General features: G+C 31.8%; 2 protein-coding genes, 1 long non-coding RNA gene and 1 other non-coding gene across 6 annotated transcripts; 2 read left to right on the top strand and 2 right to left on the bottom strand.

Moving 5' to 3' along the window:
* The first annotated feature begins 7,032 nt into the window (after positions 1-7,032).
* On the top strand, positions 7,033-12,093 carry LOC101260045 (transcription factor MYB124). 2 transcript variants are annotated; one of them, XM_004238730.5, is made up of 12 exons: positions 7,033-7,860; positions 7,981-8,027; positions 8,140-8,196; positions 8,294-8,366; positions 8,549-8,604; positions 8,700-8,879; positions 8,961-9,130; positions 9,215-9,360; positions 9,721-9,863; positions 9,947-10,167; positions 10,271-10,425; positions 11,332-12,093. In XM_004238730.5, the coding sequence occupies exons 1-12, from the start codon at positions 7,753-7,755 to the stop codon at positions 11,440-11,442; spliced, it is 1,467 nt and encodes a 488-aa protein (XP_004238778.1). In that variant the 5' UTR covers positions 7,033-7,752; the 3' UTR covers positions 11,443-12,093. The 2 variants fall into 2 exon arrangements, with proteins under 2 accessions (XP_004238778.1, XP_010320670.1); XM_010322368.4 differs by having other exon boundaries at positions 7,040-7,860; positions 9,212-9,360.
* LOC138348484 (uncharacterized) lies at positions 10,614-12,382 on the bottom strand. Its single transcript, XR_011221062.1, has 3 exons — positions 12,218-12,382; positions 10,806-10,924; positions 10,614-10,690 (listed from the first exon to the last, which is right to left on the bottom strand). It is a non-coding gene; the product is annotated as an uncharacterized lncRNA (long non-coding RNA).
* A 559-nt stretch (positions 12,383-12,941) lies between these two features.
* On the bottom strand, positions 12,942-18,093 carry LOC101259743 (UDP-galactose/UDP-glucose transporter 3). 2 transcript variants are annotated; one of them, XM_069297743.1, is made up of 8 exons: positions 17,621-17,891; positions 16,980-17,077; positions 16,760-16,890; positions 16,440-16,470; positions 14,564-14,667; positions 14,290-14,411; positions 13,148-13,552; positions 12,942-13,068 (listed from the first exon to the last, which is right to left on the bottom strand). In XM_069297743.1, exons 1-8 carry the CDS (start codon positions 17,722-17,724, stop codon positions 13,014-13,016), a joined length of 1,050 nt encoding a protein of 349 aa, XP_069153844.1. In that variant the 5' UTR covers positions 17,725-17,891; the 3' UTR covers positions 12,942-13,013. The 2 variants fall into 2 exon arrangements, with proteins under 2 accessions (XP_069153844.1, XP_004238777.1); XM_004238729.5 differs by having other exon boundaries at positions 12,942-13,552; positions 17,621-18,093.
* Positions 18,094-19,962: 1,869 nt separating this feature from the next.
* Positions 19,963-20,036, top strand: TRNAI-AAU (transfer RNA isoleucine (anticodon AAU)). Its single transcript has one exon. It is a non-coding gene; the product is annotated as a tRNA-Ile (tRNA).
* The last annotated feature ends 2,808 nt before the right edge of the window (positions 20,037-22,844 follow it).

Here is a 22,844-nt window from a genome sequence, read left to right as displayed (position 1 = left end):
GTAAATAATCCACCTATGAACCAATAACATGTACACACACAACACGTCTTTTTTTAGGGCCTTTTCTTCAATTAGGGTCAGATACCTACTTTGGAGTTCGACTAATCAAGTCACTTCGCGATGTTCCATTTGATGATAAAAACGCTTCCTCGCAAAAACAACTTTATTTCTAATGCTTTATTAAGAATTGATCCTTTTATTTTCAAAACTCGAACTGATATATCTAATTAAGAATGGAGAAATACTTATGACTTATTCCGGTAAGACCTTTCATATATGTGCAACTATATATGTTTATAGGTTCCACTAGGGTTGTAGTGTTGTTCTTAGGTTAAAGCAATAAGTGGGATATTTCTCTATCAAGCACAAAGACAAACAAAGTCGAATAAGACGGCCAATACACACTTTAGGCTTTAGCAGCACCAGAGTAGGCCTCCACCATATACTGTTCCAATTTCATTTAAAAAAGATGTATAATTTATAACATATATATTTATACACATTCACTCAACTCGTGTCACACATATTTCTTTGACAAATGGCACCAATTATCCTTTTGAATATCTTGATATAAAGTATTAAGTTTATCTTAAAATTGAGCTTATTCGACTCAAAAAGTTAATTTCTGAGGATAGAATTGTCTACAATTATATAAAGATGTTTACATCGCTAAGCGAGTAGTTGATATGGGACTCCACACACACCCTACACAACTAGGTTTGTCCATTGGGTGGATAAACAATATAAGCTGGGACTCAATATCCATACGGTAATGATCGGGATGAGCCTAACTCTTATACCATGATAAGAAAAAAGAAAGTGAACTCTGAATTTATTTCAATCTCAAAAGCTAGTTCACGATTCACAAGTGAGGATTGTCGTATAGGAGCCTTCCATCCCAAGTAAATTTGAAATACAATTTAGTAATCAAATTTGGTGACTTTTTTGAGAGAAAATAAGAAGATGGGGTCAATTTGATAAAGATATAGAACTTGCTAGAGACCTAGAATGCAACAAATAACCAAAAAATTAAAACCAAAGAGAGTAGTTAAGATATATACTCATGGGGATATATTGATTGTCCTTTTGTCTTTAATCAAGTTTATTTATTTATTTATAGAAAATGAAAGCATATAGTACTTGATAACCCTAGCAATAAAATATGAAGGTGGTACATGTTATAGAACTATATATATATGAAATTGTTCAAATATATTATATACAATTGAAAGAAGCCAACATTTTGTCTTCTAATTAGCTAACCTTTAATTTGTCAAAAGGTGTAGTATGTTTTGATGATCAAATGGGACAATTTGCAGAGTAAGTGGAGGGACTTCTTTGTTGACATAGACCAAACAATCGTAATATCACTAAAGATTAAAGTATTCATTCATTTTAATAAGATATTTCGAATTTAAATTTAAAAAATAACATCATTTTAATAAAAATCACTTTACTTTAAAGTAGAATCACTTAATTTTCAGTACAATATACTGAATATCGAATAAAAAAAAAGTATTAGTAGTATGAATAGTTCCAAATCGTTTTAATCATTTTGAAGTATACTAAATTAAAATGCACTATGAGCTAGATGGCCATTGTATTATATACCCCACAAGGTTTAGTTTTCAAAATGGACACCTTTTTTTTTTAGGACAATTTCATGTGTTAGAAAAGAAATTAAGTTTATGAATTAACTAGAAATGCAAATAATTTTATTTAATAAGGGTCCATTTCTAAAAGACATGTAGAATGTTCATTGAAAAATTCATTTAACCAAACAAAAAGTAGAAAGAAAAAAAAGCATTAAAAAACATAAATGTCACATTTGATATAATCAAAGATTAAGATAGCAATTATGGCCCCAATTTTCCCTTTGGTCGAATACGCGTTAGACAGAAATATTGACTTTTAACAAAAGATGAGTTAATTAATGACGTTTTTTTCAATTAGAAAAAACTCTTAATTACAATTATTTTCAAATTAAATTTATATATTTGAACTTAATTAAAGCTAAAAAGATGGTTAGCTATGAGTCTATGGTTAGCATTATCCTTATAGGTTTGAGAAACACTTATATTTTAAAAGAATTGTAATTAAGAATTTTTACTTCTAGCTCAAAAATATGCGTATATTTAGTCGAATATATTTAAATCGTTGTATTTTTTTTTTTTTTTTATGATTGTATGATTATATACCACACTCTTCTAGAAGAATTTGTATTAAAGTTATGGTTAGGATTTTACTCATTAATTTAAGGTTAAAGATATTTTCATGACATTTTCTATACAAAGTATAGAAATTTGATGAGATTCCAATTTTAGTTTATACATATGGAAGATAGTCACTATTTACTTGTTAATGCACAATTGATTATTACTACATTTTTTTGCGATAAAATTCGAATTTTGAGAATCAATTTGTTTTTGAATTTAATCATAATTCAAAACATGCAATCTTTAAAAAAAATAAAATATTATATATTTAAAAGTATATGTAAAATATATTATAAAAACAATAATCAACGATTCAGATACTTAAAAAACATATAAAAAATTATTATACTCTTCAGTACAAAAATATCATCATATAAATTAAAACGAAGTAAATATTTTCGAACAAGTCTAATAAAAAACTAATTACAACAGTATGAACAAAAGCTATACATGACTTTTGACCATGCATCTTATACAGTACTCAACCCACATAGCTTGGTCAAACTAGAACCAATCATGTGAGCTAATAGTTGGGTAATAGCATCCACAAATTGAAAATAAATATGAAGTTTACTTATATTAATAACAAGTATAATATTTTAGAAAAATTATTTTCAAGGATTCATGTATTTTTTACCATATATTTTATTAATAATTTTATTTTAAAATAGAACCGATCGAAGATATGTTAGAATAACAGTTTCTCTAAGATGAGATCTACATATACTTAATTTATTTTCATACTTCATTTATAATCATAAAATTTTATCGAGTATATTATTATTGTCGTACTTTTCTATTAATTAATTTGTTAAAAGGGAAAGGCATCTGTACTTCAACTTTTATGAATACAGTATTTATAATGTTTATTAACTAATTTTATATTATCCTGAACATACATACAACTCAGAGTGATTAAGGGTCAAAAACTTAAGTTTGACTACACATTAATCAAGAAAGGATTTTAGAAGTAGAACATTTGATTCTTTTAATTGGGCACATCCAACTTCCAAAAAGGTAAATTGTACTTCAATACTTAATATTTCATTTAATTACAATAATTTCCCAAATGTAATATTTAATTAGCACATTGCTACTTTAGGTTTGTTACTCTTCTTAAATAATCCATATACCAAAATCATAAATCTAAAAAAATGGGGGTACTTTTAAGTATATTACTCATAGGATATTCGCGAGGCTAAGGAATTTTAATCAGTTTATTTTTCTAGAGGAGTTATTATTTTTTTTAGTAAAAACACTACGTTCATTTTGAATACAAGAGTCGAGTTTATCAATTCATTCAAGTTATCGAAGCATTTTTGCATTGATTGAGTGTCTAAGTAAGAGTCACTTTCATTTGTTACGCTTCATGCACTTGTTTTCTAGTCAATTCATATTTTCTAATCTAATGAGATGTATTTAACTCTGTGTGACAATATAGGTGGTGACATAGTGATGGAACTGCTCCGCCGTTAATCAGAGGTTTTGGATTCGAGCCTTGAATATGAAGAAAATCTTGTTGGGAATACCACCCCGAATGAGCCTACAGTGCATGAACGATCCGAATTTAATTGACACTCCAGAGTAGAAATAAAAATACCCGCTACATATATATAGATATATATATATATATATATATATATATGATTATAGATGCAATGTGAGCATGTTTACAACTAATGTGTGTTCATTTATCATAATTGAAAGATGGGGAACCAAAATGCTTTTATTGAAACTTGAAGGTGGGGGATGGAATTAATTAATTTTGATGACCTCCATGAAAGCTATTTGACAAGCTATAAGGCTAACTATAGAAGACAAAAAATGTCAATAATTTATTCAAACAAATAAATCCAAACTCATCACTAATTTGAATTTTAAAGCTATACCAATTAAGTTGATGGACCAAATATCATATGCCACACAAAATAGTCACTACTGTTCCCCTTTGGCTTTTACTTTCTTATTAAATATACATCTTTACTTTATATTATTTCTTTGGTAACTATGTGAAATAATAAACTTTGTTTGTATTATTATCATCCTGAAAATTATGATGATTTATATCAATAAAATAATACGGTAACTAAGAAAATATATGTATAAGACGAATACTACAACATATACATTGTCCGTATAGGCTCCCACCCAACTTAAACCTGTCAAAAAGTGAGTCAAAGTTTAACTATCTACTAATCTTCTAGTCTAATCTCTCATTGTTCTGAAGTTACAACATGTCTTAGTCATTCCTCCATTGAACCACGTGCGATGTTAAACTTGTATTGTTAATTCTAAAAATTGTTCTTACACAACATATCTCCTATCTAAATGTTAGGACCAGAAATAAGCAGGTGTAAATGCGGAAGCTAGAAAAGCAAACCTCAAAAGACCACGAGTAAGAAGACAACGAGAAATATACCAAAATATTCAAAGATTTAACGTGGTTCGGTCAATCGACCTACGTCCACAAAGGAGATGAACAATTCACTATAAATATGAGAGTACAAATACAGAGGGAAACAACCTCAACCAATTCACTCGGAATACATGGGAGGTTCACACAAGTGATAACATATCAAGCTTGTGACCCATAAATTCTCCCCCTAACCAAAACTCTCAAAGTCCTTAAAACTACATTGTGAATGTTAATTAAGTTAGAAGGTTCATGTCTCTATTTACAGAGTCTTAAACCTTTTCCTACTAGAAAAATGATTAGCCAATCCAAAACCTTTTTCCTAAAAGGAAAACCTATTTATGGTAAGAAATCCGGACGAATAAAACCCAACACTAAAGGGATTAAAATCGTTCAAAATAAGAATTTATCAATAATTACGCGATGGAGATGTTATCTCCTCCCCCTCTTTCTTTTTTCTTCCCTTCAAATGTAAAAAAAAAGTTTGAATTTTGACACCCAAGCAATATTTAAAGATTATTATTAATTTTTGGTCTTTAAAAACAAGAACTAAATTCCATTTATACTCACATAAAAGTGGTGAAAATATTGATCAGATCACCAGGCTGGACTGACCACATGACCATATGCTTAATTATACTTTTTCAAAAATATTGTGAGACCCTATTTAACCCCCCCCCCCCCCCCACTCACGTGGGTTGCAACCCCTCCTTTATTTATTTTTCATTCAAGTAGAAAAACACCCCCCACCCACCCCCATCACAAATCAAGTAAAAATTTGAACTCAACAAATGCACATATATAAATAAATTATCATAATGCATAGTAGTTGGGTCACGTATGTTGTCAAGTAGTACTATATAAAAAAAATGAATTTATATTATACTTTGTAGTAATGAGTATTAAGTTTAAGCACATACCTTTTTATAGAATCATTCTACTATTATATAGTATTTATTCCTTATCTAGGGCAATACTTAGAGCCTGTTTGGCTCAGCTTAAAAGCTGGTCAAACTGACTTAAAAGTTGATTTTTGACTTATTTAGTTGTTTGACAATACTCAAAATAACTTATTTTAAGTTAAAAAAAACTTATTTTAAACTAAAAGTCAAAAGTTGGGGTAGGGGTGCTTTTTTTTTTAGCTTATAAGCTGTTTTAAGTTGACCATATTTTTATCTTTTTGCTCTTAATATTTTTATACAATCTCCAAATTACCCATATAACCCTAACATTTCTTTCTTCCATTTTTCCCTTTTCACGTTTGACATAACAACTTCAGCACTTTTATCCAAACACATAACTGCTTATTTTAAAAATAAGTTTCAGCACTTTTAAAAGTAATTTTTTAAAGCTGCTTTTATTAAGCCCATCCAGACGGGCCCTTAATTATTACTCCTATTCAAAAACAACTTTTTCATATTCTGCATTTTCGTACATGTCTTTTAATTTTAATTATTTATTCTAATTTAATCTAGTAAAGCCTTTATTTTCTATAATAACATTTCACTATAATAGTCAAGTGTGCTCTATAACTATGAGATTTGTGTAAGCACTAAAAGTAAGAAAGATTTTGTCTATTGAAATACTATCTTATCAAAGTGTTAGCCCATCAGTTTATTTTTCCCACCTAATATGTGATAACTATTTTGAAATCAATTAATTTAAAGCTTTTCACGTGAAAAGTAAACACGCTCCAATAAACGTGACTTGATCATAGGAAATACATCATTACTCAAATATTATTCAGTTAATAGACAAACTAGAAAGAGAATTGTCTATAATGAGATTTGGCGTTAACACTAAATGTGAGTAGGATTTGTTCGTGTAAATATTCTCTTTTTCACGTGTCACACCATTGTTTTGGTTTCCCATCTGATGTGTCGTAGCCACTCTGAAATCCGATTAATTTGAATTTGAATTGATAAGTTTCATGAATATAATCAAAAGTGCATTCTGATGAACGTTAAGTACTTTATAAAAAATATGGCTCTTTAAATACTATCTATAAACACGCTCTAAGAAACGTGACTCCATAGAAAATACATCAATACACTCTAATAAACACGACTTCATAAAAAAAACATCGCTTTTCAAATACTATCATCAAACACACCCTAATAAACGTGACTCCACAGAAAATACATCAATCTTCAAATACTATTCACAAAACACATGAATCCATAAAAAAACAATCACTTTTCAAATACTGTCATCAAACACACTGTGATAAACATGACTCGATAAAAAAATACACCGCTCTTCAAATACTATCCACCTAAGTCATCATATACAAACTAGAAACATCATAATTCACACATACATACATACACACTAGAAGAAGAGAAAGTGGGAAATGATGGTAGTTTTCTACTAATGCCTATTAATTATAGTCTCATGGAATTCAGTGTTATTTTTCAAACTTGCCTAACAATACCCCGCGCCTAAAAGCAAAGAATCCGTTGATTATTTTAACTATCTCTCAATTTCCATTTCTATTATACCCTACACACAAACACACCATTACAATCACACAAACAAAGCCCCTACTTTTTTTTATTTTTTTTGTAAGAGCAAAAAATTATGCTCTTTTGAACACTCCACCCCACCCCCCCATAAACCCCCTTCACCCCCTTTTCTTGATTTTTTGCTTAATATCATACAAGATTACCATAAAAATACAATCTTTAAGGTTTTACATACCTTTAGATCTACGTTTAGTATACCCCCAAGAATCAAGATTGTTTTTTTTTTTTCATTTTTTCACAAATCTCGAGGAAGTTTTTTTTTTTTTTTTGGGTCCAATGGTAATAAAGAATCTTAATTTGGATTCCATGGGTGTTGTTTGAACTTTCTTGGGGCAAAAAAGGTGGAGTCTTGGGGGTTAAAAGTCAGAATCCTATGCAAAAAAAATAAAAAAAAGATTGTATTTTTAGTTGTGAGGTGTGTTGTTCAATTCTTGAATAAGGATTAGTGAGGGTAGTGTTGAACAGTTTTTGCTTTTTGTGAAAATTGTAAAATACCCTTTTGGTTCTTTTTATATAACATTCACCCAAAAGGGTGTTTTTTTTTTTTATAATTTTACTATAGCATGCTTGTGTTGAGGGAACAAAGAAGGAGGAAAATATGCAGAGTGGTATGAAGAAAAGGGTAACTACTAATTCTAGTAGTAATGGAAATAGTGTTGAAGCTGCTAAACCTAAAGAAAGACATATTGTTTCTTGGTCTCAAGAGGTGTGTTTTTGAGTTTAGTGTATTGAGATTTTTTCAAGAAATGATTTTTTTATGTTTTTGAGTTGTTGGATTGATTGGATTTATGAGATGTAATGGATTTGTTCTGTGTTTTTGTTGTAGGAGGATGATATACTAAGAGAGCAAATTCGAATTCATGGAACAGACAAGTATAGTTTTGTGTTTCAATGTTCTTTCATGGTTTTTTGTTGTTGAAGTTATGATTAGAATCAATGGATTATATGATATATGAATTGAAATTCAAAATTTTGTTTTCTGTAGTTGGACGATCATCGCATCGAAGTTCAAGGATAAAACAACAAGGCAATGTAGAAGAAGGTTAATAAAAATGAGTTCTTGATAAAGACACTCACTTTTTTTTTTTTGGATTTTTTTATGAAAAAAGATTATAGTTTTGGTTGGTTGTTATCTGCAGATGGTTTACTTATTTGAACTCTGATTTCAAGAAAGGAGGGTGGTCACCTGAAGAAGATATGCTTTTATGTGAGGTGAAATGATGCTTTTTTGATTTACTTCTTTTTTTTAATCTCTCCCCATCACTGTCACTTGTTTTGACACCATTTTGAGCTCAAGTTTGGTTGATCTTTAGTAGACGATATCGAACATGTAAAGATTGATGCTGCTATAATGTTGTGATTGGAATCTGATAGAGAAAGTGTAATGTTTGTAGGCTCAAAAGATTTTTGGTAACAGATGGACTGAAATTGCCAAGGTGGTATCAGGCAGGTAATTAGGTTTTTTGTGTTGCTTTTCTGTGTTTTGTTATGACAGATTGAAGTTGTCATCTGATGTTATTTTTTTTTTTTTCGGAAAAACTTCAGGACGGATAATGCTGTGAAGAATCGGTTCACTACACTGTGCAAAAAGAGAGCAAAGCATGAAGCTTTGGCTAAAGAAAACAGCAATTCATTCATTAACCTGAATAACAAGAGGGTTATATTTCCAGATGGTATCAATGTTGACAACATAGCTGAAGCTGCTGGTCCTATTAAAAAGCTGAGGTAAAAAAAAAAAAAGAATAACAGCAAGATTTTACTATGGTTTAAAGAAATGGAGTTTCCAGTATAACACTTTTGATGTAGGCGGAGCGACATTTCAGATGTCCTTCAAATTGGTAACAGCAGAGAAAAATCTGATGGTGATTGTGGAACTACTGCACATCCATTGCTGAGACATCCATTTGCGGTACTAGCTCAAAACCTGCATAACACTGGGGAAAGTTTGGTATCTCATCAGACGACAACTGAAAATGGTAAATGATCTTGAAAAGTAAGAACAGTATATCGTTGACTAGTAAGAGGAAGTGTCTGATCAGTATTTTTGGATTTTTAAGCAGCTAGTGACAACAGAACTCAAGGAACATTCCTTAAACAAGATGATCCAAAGAAACAGGCTTTGATGCAACAAGCAGAGCTGCTAAGCTCACTAGCAATGAAAGTTAATACAGAAAATACAGATCAAAGCCTTGAAAGTGCTTGGAAGGTGAGTCTAAAACTGTGTTTCTCGATACTCTAGTCTACGCTGTTCAGAATAATCCGCTTTATAACTATTTAGTTCATCTCTACTTTCTCATGAATTGAACCTTGTTTCTACATGACCTAATTAACTCAATCAGGACAACTAATGAACCGTCTACTGTTGTTTAACGATTCATTTCTTTGGCAAAAAAATGGAAGATCCAACTTTAACTCGTTGACAACATAAGAAAGATAAAGACTGCTTGAGCTGCTAATGCTAAGTTTCTTCAAATGTCCAGCTTCGTTTCTTGTTTCACATAGTTCAAGAAACTAGTCTGCGCCGAATGTGCAGAAACTCTAATGGAGAAGTGTGAATTTTGTGCAGATACTCCAAGATTTTCTTCAACAAACAAAGGATGGTGATACACTCAAGTTCCAGCTACCTGAGATGAATTTTGAACCTGATGATTATAAGAACCTGATAGCAGATTCAAGAAGCAGTAATGAAGGCAGTCGACCATCTTGGAGGTATTGACCAGTGACCACACAAGCTCACTTTTAACTATTCCCAGCTTATCCCATGCCACTGTGTCTAAAATGTCGATGTGCAGGCAACCTGCTTTATCTGAAGATTCTGCTGGCAGCTCTGAGTATAGTACGGGATCAACTTTGCTATGCCATGCACTGGCTGATAAAACAGAAGAAAGCCAAGCTGAGGTGTGTGCACAGCATCAGGATATTGAATCTGAATTACGAACTTCTCAGATGAGTGATCAAGGGGGGCTTCATGAATTAGAAAATGGAACCTCCTGCCACATAGCAACCACTCGAGGTACACTCATAATTTGGGGGAAAGACTTCAACGATGCTTCTTTTAGCTCTACATCCATAGGAGTTGTTTTAGACTGATACTCGTGGTGATTGTATTATCTCAGATACTTTGCCAGTTTGTGATGAAGAAAAAGCAAATAATGGACCAGCTACAGCTGAATGTGACTTTCTGAATACAGATTTCAGTTCTCCTCTTCAAGTTACTCCACTGTTCAGATCTTTAGCTGCAGAAATTCCCACTCCAAAGTTTTCAGAAAGTGTAAGCATTCTATCTCTTGTCAAATATTAAACTGAACTTAGGTAAAAAAATTTTTTAATCAAAAGCATCTTCACTTAAAAATGCATTGAACTAATGGATAGAATTGGCCTTTATGCATGCTAAATCCATCAAAAGAACTATTACCGTTGCTTAATTGAGATATTAGGAGAGATTTCACAGGGGATTGGAGCAGCAACAGACGTTGCTACAAATTTTATCAGTTCTTCGATGTTTCTTATTGAAACTGTGTTACCTGCCTTTTGCACTAAGAAAGTAGCATAATTAGTCTTTTGACGTGTACAAGTGTGAATATAATCCTACCAAGTATTTCCCATAGTGAACAATAGACAAATTAATTCAACTGGAAAGAAGAGTTTTACCTCAGTCGATGGTTCAAAAAGCTCAAGAGAAAGTGTGTTGTTTTCTTTTGTTTTTGTTCTTTCCTTTGATGTCTCCTTAACACAATTTTTTAAAAGTGCTTTTTACCATGTTTCTTTCCCTATAAAAAATGAAAAACTTATAAATATATTATCGAATATTAGTGCTGTCAGCAAAGAACTATGCATCTGTTGTCAACTCTAATATATTGAGTACTAAAAGGGAAGAAGGAAAAGGACTTAATATGTATATATGACAGGCAACCCCCAAAATCTTTGAGTATAGTGAAGTTGTACTGGTATTTCAACATAATGCAATTATCTGATTTACTGGTCTCCCAAATCTTTGCCAGAAGGCAACCTCTTAGATATATGTCAATTTCTGCTTGTATTAGAAGTTTGGTTTTGGTGATCATGTTTTTTACACTGATTGTCTATTTCATGTAAATTGTGATTCATAATTTCAATGTGGTTTCATGTATAGTGTGAAGCAAGGGTGAGATTAACTTTTTCTCAACTGTTTTTTCAGGAGAGGCAGTTCCTATGGAAAACACTTGGAGTGGAGTCCACATCCATGCATCCAGGCACAAATCTTTCCCAACCTCCATCGTGCAAAAGAGCCCTCCTCAACAGTCTATAACCAACTTTACTGATCAATCCTTACAAAGATTCTGCGGGGAGCAGTATCACCATAACTTTGATCAACAGTTCTTCTTATATGTAGTTTACTCAATTTTTGGAGTTCTTTTTGTTTGGATTGCAGTCTCTATGACCTATGTTTTTTTCAAGAGGCCTTGGAAGATCTGGTCTGCACCCTAGAATGCATCGGAGGCATTCTAGCTTTTTCTCTGGAGATCTGACAGATGTCTGCATCCGTTTTTGGAGTTTCCAACCTAATACTCACCAGTATCTAGTGTGTTATTTAATTGTTTCTCATTCTTTGGTGTGTTGTTGTGGAACTCAAATGGGGGTATTTGATGTTCCATGAGTTTTCGGCTTTTAATTAGCCAGCTGTACAGAACAAACATTGTACTTACAAATTGGCACCTCGCCAAAGTTCATAGAGTATTTACAAGACAGAAAAAAAGAGAGAAAAGAAATCATAGGGAGAGGTAGGAGGATCAACAAGTCGAATTGGCCTCCTATCGAAGTTTCTTTTCATATATTTTGTGTGTAGATGTTATATAATAAGTCTCTAGGCTGTTCAGAGCTTTTCTCTTTGCCTGATCTACATGTAATGTAAAGCATACTTTATTTGATTTGAGAATGCTATATGGTTCGTGTGTGCGTACATTTCTCTTCTCTGCTCTACTTGTCTGATACTGTTACAGGTAATGCTGACTGCAAATGAACAGCTATATCTTTACACATAAACTTGTAATAAGCACAGAAATGGAAGAGGTATGAGTTCTTACGCGTAAAGATAAAGGCTGTTGCTTTCTCTGGCTTTATAAGTAAGAGAATTCTTCCATTCCTTCTGCTGCTGCTGCTGTCTCTGTGTCTGAGATTTGTAAATGAGGGTGGAATCTTGTGGGGAAGGAGGGGTCTGAGACATCTGTTGCTTATTTAAATTGGTCAGCAGTTGGTAGCAGTGGTGGGCTACTGTGATCATTACTTAAAGCAAAAAGGCAGTGTAAAAGGGGAGGGAACCCTGTACAAATTAAAGTGTGAATTCTACTTGCAGTGACGAAAAGACTAGAATGACCTTGCAATAACCAGTATCAAATTCTTTTTGTGCTAACAGTTAAGGGACATAATAGTAATAGGATGTGGTCATGATGCACCAACCATGACCCAAGAAAAGCAAGCAACTTCAATATTTTGAATTTACTTTTTGAGCTGAAATAAGGTGAAGTTGGATCTACAATGTCCCATTTTGGACATGGCCAAGAATTATAAAGAACAGACATTGTACTTACAGATTAATACCTGAACACCACCACCACCATATGCAGTAAAATCCCACAAGTGGGATCTGGAGAGAGAGTAGAATGTATTCAAACCTTACCATTACCTCATAAAAGTAGAGAGGTTGTTCCCGAAAGACTCAGATTGGTACCTGAACGATTAACAAATATAGAAAAAAGAGAGTTCTTATACGTTATATAAAATATCAGTAATGCTATAGCTTCTGAGCTGTTTATGGTCTTAAACACTGTTTAATTAATATATGAAACAACTACAAAAATGGGCTAACATTCTACAAATGTGCTAATTCTTTTTGATTATCTTGTCCAATAATGGAAGTGTTGTCCCTCCTGGGATGCTGGAAATACAACAGGAGAAAAAATGACTAAATATTACAGAACTGTATCCTCAGATAAAAAGATTTATATAACATTTACAGGGGCTTCCTCTTCTTTGTCATTCTCTGCAACTTCCTCCACTTCAAGTAAATCTGGTAAGATAATCCGGAGAACACCATGCCGACGCTTGTCCATTGCTTTTCTGACAGTGGATTGCCACTTAACACAGAAGATACTACTATGCTCACAAACTTGCGTGTTGTAGTGATGGTTGTGTTGGTCAGAGAACCAAATCGACTAATGGTTAGGAAAATGAAGTTCTGTCCCACAGCGCCGCACAGACAGTAAAGAAGAATGTCCCATGCTGCCTCTGGATGCTGCTTACAGAACTGAACTGCCTCATAGCCGCTGGCAGTTGACCAGCCAAACATGAACATCATATTGTAAATGGTACCCCATAAATTCATTCCAAACATAATATCCCATGCAGATGTCTTAGGATACCTGAGCAAAAAAATAGGAGTACTTAGTTGTTTCATTCCAAACATAATATCCCATAAATTCATTCCAAACATAATATCCCATGCAGATGAATACAAGTGAAAAACTGCATTTTTCATCCACAAGAAAGATTTCCGAAGGTCAGAGGAAATGCTTAATTAATTTTTTTTAAGAAGTAATTTTAAACAATGACATTTGATATATCCTACAGCACATTCAACATTATGGCCTGTGAGATCCTCAACTACCTGATAAAAGTAGATCATGCAACCACGTAGTTAGCCTGAATTTGTCTAGTGGGATTTCATGAAATATTTGTTAACGGATTTATAAAGCTAAAATCTATAACCTATCTTTGGATAATCCCTCCTGCCCAAATCTTTAAAAGCTGTACCCTTACCCTTTATTGCCTTTGTGCTCCCTTATACTGCCATACCTTTCTCATACCCGATTATGTTTGCACTTCTACTCCCACTGGTAATAGTTCCACAAGGTAGAATTAAGTTCCAGAATATGCAGGTGGAAAAAAGTGAGAGAACTTAAAGAGCCTAAACCTCAGCTCTACAGCAGTTTTTGGATAAGCGGCTTTTCTATCATCAGCTCGGTCACTTTCTGTACATATAACCTTCTACTCTATTCATCTTTAAGAAAAGATAAAGCATATAAAACACAAACAAAGAATTCCTCGTAAGAATATCAGGAGATGACGCACAAAAATCATAGGTTAACAGGAAAACTACCTTGCTGAAATCGAATCCTGAGTAGCATTGGTGAAACCATCAAAGGTGAGGTTCAGGAAGCACAGCCCATACCCAAGTGGAGCATTTGGATGTGCCAATTTACTAATGGTTTTCGAGCTAGTCTGAAATCAAGTCAAGTACAAGAGAAAAAGTTAGGGGTAGTTCACAGAAAGGACCTTGGCTTTTCCTTGAATAATTACAAGCATGTAAGAGAAAAAAGGGAAGAGAAGAAAAGTTAAGACATTGTATCTTAGATATTACAATAAAATGTTACCTTTGAGAGTGCAAATAGTGAAACACCACCAGCAACAAGTAGAGAGCATACATATTCTGGAATCGTGTATCTTATGCCATAAACTAGCGTTCCCATGAACATTACTGCAAGAAGTAATTAAATAACTTTGGTCAATTTTTTTTCCACAAAAAATAAGAAAGAAAGTTTTACTGAAATTAACTTTAATGTCAATATCAAAAAGATAGACTTACATTCTTACAGCAGATAACCTTCGTTCTTTAGAGGAGATGAGAAATACAGTAAGAAAGAACAAAAAGAATCTACCTAAACATCTTTTTCTTCCCTACCGTAATAGCCTGATTCTATTCCTATCACACAGCCTCCAGACAAGATCTAAGTGATACTACCGATGATCCACAGTAATACCACTTTCCACCTAATCCTCAGCCCTTGGAAACTGCATCCAGGCAAACATCTTAATCCAGTTAAACTCATGTTCCTCTATAGAATGCTATAATTTCTTCGTTTTTTTTTTTTTTTGCAGCTCAACGGAGCTCCCTTTTTGGATGCAAGAATTCAGATGTAAACTATAAGAGAAATATTTGTAAACCATTTTTCAATTTTTACTTCTAAATCCTTCGTTAAATCAGATAAATCATTTCATATACCAACATCTTCCCTCTTTATATTCTTTCAATCGGAAAGCTGTAACTTCCAATGTTAAGACTTTTGTGCGGTCTGTAGATCATGAAGAGCTAATAATAGTGAGTTGCCACAGATTCAAATGACTTAAGCAGTAATTGCTCCTAGATGGTCCAAGCTGTGAAAAAAAGTGGTGGATACCTATTCACATTTTCCCAAGCTCCTAGTGGGAGTCCTGCACCTTTTAGATAGCAATAGATTATAACACTTGAACAATCAGATTCTTTGATTTTGATATTGAGGCATAGTTTTTGTTGAAGAACGATCAAGTTCTTTTGTTTTGACTATTTCTGGAAGGACTGTTGCAATGGTTAAGACAAAGCTTGGGACCATGTCAAGTTCTTATTTTTACCAAAGTATGTAATACTTAGGATAGATCTAAGCCTTCAGCTTGTGTGCAGTTCACATAGCTTCTCATACAAGTTCATGAAATGTATTCAAGGATGTGTTATTAGACCACCAAAAGATTGAAATGCTTCTCATTTTTCTATCCCTTTCTTTTGGACATGTAATGTATTCAAGGCTGGTTCTTTTAAGTAATGGTTTCCATCACATTTTGTTTCATTTTATATTCTACCATGTGTGCTTTCCTCTTTGTTTCAGTAAAAGCCCTTTTTACAGAAAATTTGTTCCGACTACATCATAGATATGCTAGACACAACTATACCACTCTTCTCTTTGCCCTTATATTTTATATGCCTCACAATTGAGGATAAATATCTAAATATCATTTCTAGCAACTGCAGTATTCAAAATTGTTGCATTCCATTACGTCATTCTATATGTCTCAGCTTTGACCCACTAATCACATATACTCTATTCTGACATGTTTTTTACATTTACCCTCTTGTTAAGAGTCAGTTCCCTCTCTAAGTATAAGACAGAACACATGCTCAGGTACAAAACGATAAGGGCTCAGAAGCTGAATACCAGAGACGTAAAACAATTGAAAGGCACCATGTTCACTGGATCTCTTTTCTAAGGTCATGGCCTTACACTTCAAAAATTCAATAATATTAACATTTCGTTTTTTTATTTTTGAAACTCGAGAAACCCTAGAACATGTCTTTTTCAATAAATAGAATTCATATCAAGACATCTTCAATCCACCTTTTTATATTTCCATAAATCTCAGTAATAACAACATCCACAAAAGCATACTCGAAGAAAAGAATATCAATGCAAGTGTAAAAAAGCTTGCTTGCGGACATACCAGGAATCATTTTTGATGATTTTGCCAAGACCTGCAAGTTGTTAGTAGCCTTGTTATTATGTATTCAGGAAAGAAAAGGAAACAACCATCAAGGTCTAATAAACATCAGTTAATCAGCCACTCCTTGAATTAGAACATAAATAAAACCTCATGCATTTCTCTCATAAAGGTACTTCAGGAAATCCTAAATGCTAGCTAGTACTATGGTTCACTTTTCACAAGAAGCCACAAATCCAGAAAGATTAAGCCCTTCAATGGGAACATACAAGGAAAAAGTAGAGCAGAAATCAGATATAGAAACAATCAAGCATCGGGCATGCCTGTGCAGGATAGCTGATGTATTTTAGTGCTTCAATCCCCATTGCAGGACCAATAGTATTTGTTATACCAGCACTCCAATAACTCCACCAAGGAGCACCACCACTCTTCCCATTAGACCAAATCTTAATCACTGCAACAAAAACCACACTCAATGCTTAACCAATTTGTTACTCGCGCACATATTATAACAGAGAGTGGACGAACATGCTGTATACTTACTTATAAATGACCATACCAAACAAACTACATTTTGCGCCAGATTTAGGAATGCCAAGTGTTCAAACCTCTCATTGTTAGGACCAAACCGTTTTGTTGACCTAAAACCCATATATAAACATGTTAAAGTTAACCAAATAAATAAAGGAATATATCAATAGAAATGAATTCCACAGCTAAGTTAACAAGAAAACATCAAAAAGTTGCATCAAACTCACACAATGCAAACACATTGTACTAAAAATTGAACCTTCTAGAGTATAAAAGAAAACAAAACCTCTAGAAATTGTTATCAATAATCATTGAGCAACATTGTTTGAGCTCAAAGTCGAACTTCACGAATGGTACTAACAACAGCAGATCACCGAAAAATCACACTGTTTAGCTAAATGTTGCAACAATCTGAGTAAATTTTTTGGTTCAGCCACTAGATACTAACATTTCGCAAAAGGCAGGTTTCACAAATTCAATCAATTGCTAGAGACATCAATTTAATCATAGGATAAATACATAACTAGCACAAAGCATCATACAATTCTTTTTAACAATAAAAAAAATACAGAACAAATCATAAATCATATAAGTAAAACGAAGCTTTAAATAAAACAATTAAGAACTGAGGAAGGAGAGAAGAAATGACATACACAGTCTCTTGTAGAACGCCTTGATAAATATAAGCGGACCAGATTCCGGCGACACAGAAGGCGAGGACAAGGACACGGCGGAGACCAGCACCGTGAGCTTCCATGTGGAAATGTCGTTGGAAAAGTCAGATCCCGGTAGACACGTGGACTTCAAAGAGGTACTTTATGACGATCAAAAGCCGCCGCCGGCGAAAGAGAGAAAAATTGAAGCCGGTGATGTTTTCGCGGTTTTCTTCTTCTTCTTTTTTATTTTTACTGCCGGCGATTCAGTTGTTGCGTGGAGATTTATATATGGCGCGTGGGATGTGTGCTACGTCTTTGATTACACGTGGAGAGTTTTAATTGGTTAAAGTGAGTTCAGAGTTGCCGCTGATTGGCTGAATAGACGCAACATTTGACCTAACTTTAACGACCAAAAATTGGAATAGCACCGCGTTTGGAAATCTTTTTCTTTTTCTATGAAGAATGTATACATACATAAAAATACTTCCACTATCTTTTAACTCATGTGATATAATTTGGATTTCGAGAATCTAACAATTTAATTTGATTGTAAACTTGTATGAAATCTTCAAGTTTTTGAAATAAAACTTATACAATAAAAGGGTGCGAGTTGTTCAAAATTGATATAGTTCGAATTGAAAAAAAAGTTATTGATTTATCCGTAATACTATATTGGTTTAGCGATTTGATAACGGTTTTGATTTTTTTTATTATCGAATTATCGGTTCATAAGGTTATAGGTTTTTTCTTAACGGGTTAACTGATAACCCGATGATAAATTAATAATTATATTTATACTATTTTAATATAAAGTCCTTGAATAAGAGTTTGGTTTCCTACTTTTATTTTTGATTGTTCCAAACTCTTGGTTATTAAACATACAACGTAAAAGTATTGAATTTTGAGAAAGATGTAACGGGTGAACTCGTGTACATGATTCATTTGGTTTGTCACCTTGTTTTAAAGTGATTCTCAATGTTTTTTTTGTGTCAAATCTTAACGGTTAAACCAATAACCGAACTGATAATGATCAATAATCGATAAGTCAATATCTTAATGGTTATTTAACGGTTTCACATCTTTACATTTCAACAACCAATAAGCTAAATCGATATACTTCAAAACCAAACCGATCAATATACTTCAAAACCAAACCGATCAATATGCAATCCTAGTGCCTTAGGGAACTAAACTAGTAAAACACGTTGATAAGTGATAAACATAATATAAACTATAATTTTGACTAAGCATGCAAGCCTAGCTTGTTGATATAGCTAAATCGATATACTTCAAAACCAAATCGGTCAGTACTCAACCCTAGTTCCTTAGGGAACTAAACTAGTAAAACACGCTGATAATTGATAAACATAGTATATACTATAATTCTGACTAAGCATGCATGCCTTAGCTTGTTGATATAGCTAGGGTGTGCTCGCCGTTCGATAGAAAGAAAAATATTTTTTGAAAATGGAATCACCTCTTGCATATGTTATACCGAATTTTAAATGATAATATTTTAGTCTATGTTCAATATTAAGTTAATGTTATTTGAATTAAGTTTTATTTTAGAGCGAGCAACCATTACCTCATGAGCTGTCTGGTCTTAAATATATCTATCCAAGCCAATTCTATTTCTACATAGAACACCACAGTAAACTAACAATTAAGCATAATAATAACAATAACAATAATAATAATAATAATAATAAATCACCAATATATCACCTAGAGGCAACTTTTTGATCAACTAAGGTTTGTTATTGTTAATTAACAATAACAAACCGTATAAAAGAGACATACCAAAAAAGGAGATGGCTACAAAATATGATTTTCTCCCAAAGAGAGACAATCATTTGGTAATGCAACAAAAGAAAATAGGAAAGGAAAATAACAACAATAACAACATATACCATGTATAGTTACGTGTAAAGTGGAGTTTATCGACGATAGAATATATGCAGATCTTACAGTTAACTTAGATATAAAAATACTATTTTCGATAGATCTTCGATTCAAAAAAAAATTATTATTAAAAAAATAACATAACGAAAGCATAAAACAACATATAGTAGCCAAACAATGATGGAAAGAGTCATACTATAATAAAACTACACAAAATAATAAATAGTAATAAAATTTTTGTAGAGCAAAAAACTATAGAGCAGTACTGCAATTACTAATATGGACAGATAAAATCACTTGAAAGGTGGCATATAAAACTAGAAAAGTACAAATGAACCAAGAAACTATTTTCTATTTTATCCTTCATGTTATTACCCTTGAAGTTCAATAGCATCCGATAAATGATATATTTGTTTTAAATGATTTGTTAAAACAAAGGCCCATTAGCTCAGTTGGTTAGAGCGTCGTGCTAATAACGCGAAGGTCGCAGGTTCGAGACCTGCATGGGCCACTAATATTCCTTGTTTTTTTTAACATTATATACTCCTAATTTTATTTTTCTTATTTTAAAAAATAAAATGGGTTTAATTATATATACAAAAAAAATTTCAACTTATAATTAATTTCCAAAGAAAAATTTATCAAATTAACTTTTGCAAAATAAAACATCGTTGAACTTACATATTTTCATTATATACCCTAAAACAATTAATTTAATAGCAAGAAATTATTTTAAACCAGATTTCTGTATAGATTATCTTGTTTTTCAAGTAAACGGACATTTTAATTTAGAGTGGTTCAAAATCGAATTGAAATTTTGATAATTTAAATCCAAAAAAAGTTATTTGTTTATATACAATGAGTTATTGGTTTAGCGGTTTTGATAACGACTTTGTTTTTTTATATTATCACGTTTTTTATTCTTAACGATTTGAAGTTTTTTCTTAACGGGTCAATCAATAACCCGATAGTAAATTAAATAATTATATTTATACTATTTTGTGTATAAAATCTTTAACTTAGAGCTTTTCCTATTCGGTAAGTTACCTAACAGAACTTGTAACTTTGACTCATTTTCTTTATTTTTTAACTTGAGTTGAACTACTTGACTCTACTTTTATTTCTGGTTGTCTCAGACTCTTGGTTATTTTACCGTGTAAAAGTGTTTGTCTTTGAACAAGATGTAATTCGTGAACTTTTATGTGCATGATTCATTTGGTTTGTCACCTTGTTTCTAAATCATTTTCAATGACATTTTTTTTTGTCAAATCTTAACGGCTAAACCGATAATGATCAATAACCGATAAAGTCAATATCTTAAATGACTCTATAACTATCTCTATAAACCGTAATGACCGATAAATCAAAATGAACCAACCAATACCAAATCCTGTTTCAATTAGGTGATATAGTGAAACAATTTAATATATTTTTATTACATAAATTAGTTTTGATAGTTATTCCACAATTAAATTATAAGTTCCATGACTTTTTTGTGTGTGCAATCAAAAGAAGAAAGAAAATACAAGCTAGAAATCAATGGAGTATGATTCATGATCACTTGTGTAGTTGCCCCATAGTCAAGGAACTTAGTTGACAGGACTTTATAAACATTGATTTTGACATGTGTAAAATTTGAAATGGCAAATTAGGGGTCAACAAAAGGTAGGTCCCATCCTTGGAAGAAAAAAATAAACAATTTTCTTTGTGTGCAAGGAAAAATATGATAAACTTGATTTGTTTCTTTAATGGGAAGCAAAAAGTAGCTTTTAGATGGAAATTTCTATGAGGTTGAAAATAATTTGTTTACAAAAATAAAAAATGAATTTGTTACGTGTGGATAGAAGTGTTGAAACTGTTAATAGAAAGTTGATTTGTTTGATAAAAGAAGTGTTATTTATGAATTTTAACTAACTTTAACTTATAAATATTTTTATAATATTTGGTACCCTAAAACATAAATAAATTTTAAAAAATACTTATAAATCAATTTGGTCGACTTATAATATTGACTAAACACCCTTAAAGTCACATTTCTTATATTGTAACACTACATATAGAATCAACATCAACAATGTCACTATTTATCCTTCATTTGTTTTCCAATAGACCATGTATGATGTGGATCGCTAACCTATTAGAAAAATTAAAGTGTTAACTGTTACATCGAAATTGAATTTTCTTGTTCCATAAAAAGGTCATCAAACCTAAAAATTTATTTACATAAAGTTATTGAGTATTCTATTACGTTCTTTCTTATTAAGTTCCTTTATCATGATTGAAACTCAAAGCTAAGAAACAAAGTGATCAATTCCAAGTCCTCTTCTAGACGAGGAATAAATTTAAGATTTAAATTCTATAAGCTTAATTTTATGAAATTTTAATTTTGAACTCATTATGTTTTAACTATCATATATGTTTTAAAATACTCTTCACTAATATATATTTATATTTTTGAGATGTTTGTAGTCTTCAAATCATTTCTACCAAGGACAAAATAAAAATATATATATATTAATTATTGTCTAAAAATGAAATAGAATTGCTTAATTATTATTTTTTTCCATGTGATATGATGGTCTTCCATTAGTGACTTTAAGTCCAAGGTCCCATGGCTGTACAAAAACATGGCCACTCACAATTTCATATTAATTAATACCAACCTTCCAACAAAAAAATTATGATTACATCGTCAACTTGTACACAATTAAATATATCAAGAAAATATATCTGGTCAACAAGTTAGTTTCTTTCGAATATAAAAATTTAACTAGTTTAAATTTATATTATTTATATTTAAAATTGATGATAAAATTTAAAATTAAAATTTTTAATTAAGAGAGAAGCAGTTCGTTACGTTTGCTTGAATGAAGTTGACAAGGAAGCATACTACTATGTCAATTTCTAGTGTGAATGGATTACACATGAAAATTCTTTGTACTTTGTTAAATAAATAATAAAAATTTCTAACCTTTTGAAATTTTTAGCTAAATGTTTTCCTCTTAGGATGCAATTTATTTGGCATTATTAGTGTGATGCAATCGCAATGACTCATTTGACTATGTTGGCAAATGAAATATTTCGAATTTAAATATCTCCAAAGGGCAAAGATGTCTTTAAATATTTTTTTTTTTAAAAAATACAAATAAGAAATATATCTTGATTTTTTTTTTAGTGATGTTCAATATTCATACTGAAATACAAAAATCTAAATTCATATTGAAAAGTTCTATATTAAAGAATAAAATATTCGCTAATATAGACGACTTCATACCTCAAATTCACTCTAAAAAAGAGGTCATGTCTTTATTAAGAAATA

This window comes from Solanum lycopersicum, chromosome 5, assembly GCF_036512215.1.
Source record: "Solanum lycopersicum chromosome 5, SLM_r2.1".
Classification (NCBI taxonomy): domain Eukaryota; kingdom Viridiplantae; phylum Streptophyta; class Magnoliopsida; order Solanales; family Solanaceae; genus Solanum; species Solanum lycopersicum.
Note: the sequence above shows the minus strand (reverse complement) of the source record. Positions and strands in the feature narration are given on the sequence as shown.

Coding starts and splice junctions, on each gene's coding strand:
- LOC101260045 (XM_010322368.4), top strand. CDS start 7,753: ATGCAGAGTGGTATGAAGAAAAGGGTAACTACTAATTCTAGTAGTAAT. Junction 8,197..8,293: donor ACAAGGCAATGTAGAAGAAG/GTTAATAAAAAT, acceptor TGTTATCTGCAG/ATGGTTTACTTATTTGAACT. Junction 10,426..11,331: donor CTCCAAAGTTTTCAGAAAGT/GTAAGCATTCTA, acceptor CTGTTTTTTCAG/GAGAGGCAGTTCCTATGGAA.
- LOC101259743 (XM_069297743.1), bottom strand. CDS start 17,724: ATGGAAGCTCACGGTGCTGGTCTCCGCCGTGTCCTTGTCCTCGCCTTC. Junction 17,078..17,620: donor GGCGTTCTACAAGAGACTGT/GTATGTCATTTC, acceptor TATGGGTTTTAG/GTCAACAAAACGGTTTGGTC. Junction 14,668..16,439: donor ATCATCAAAAATGATTCCTG/GTATGTCCGCAA, acceptor TACTTCTTGCAG/TAATGTTCATGGGAACGCTA.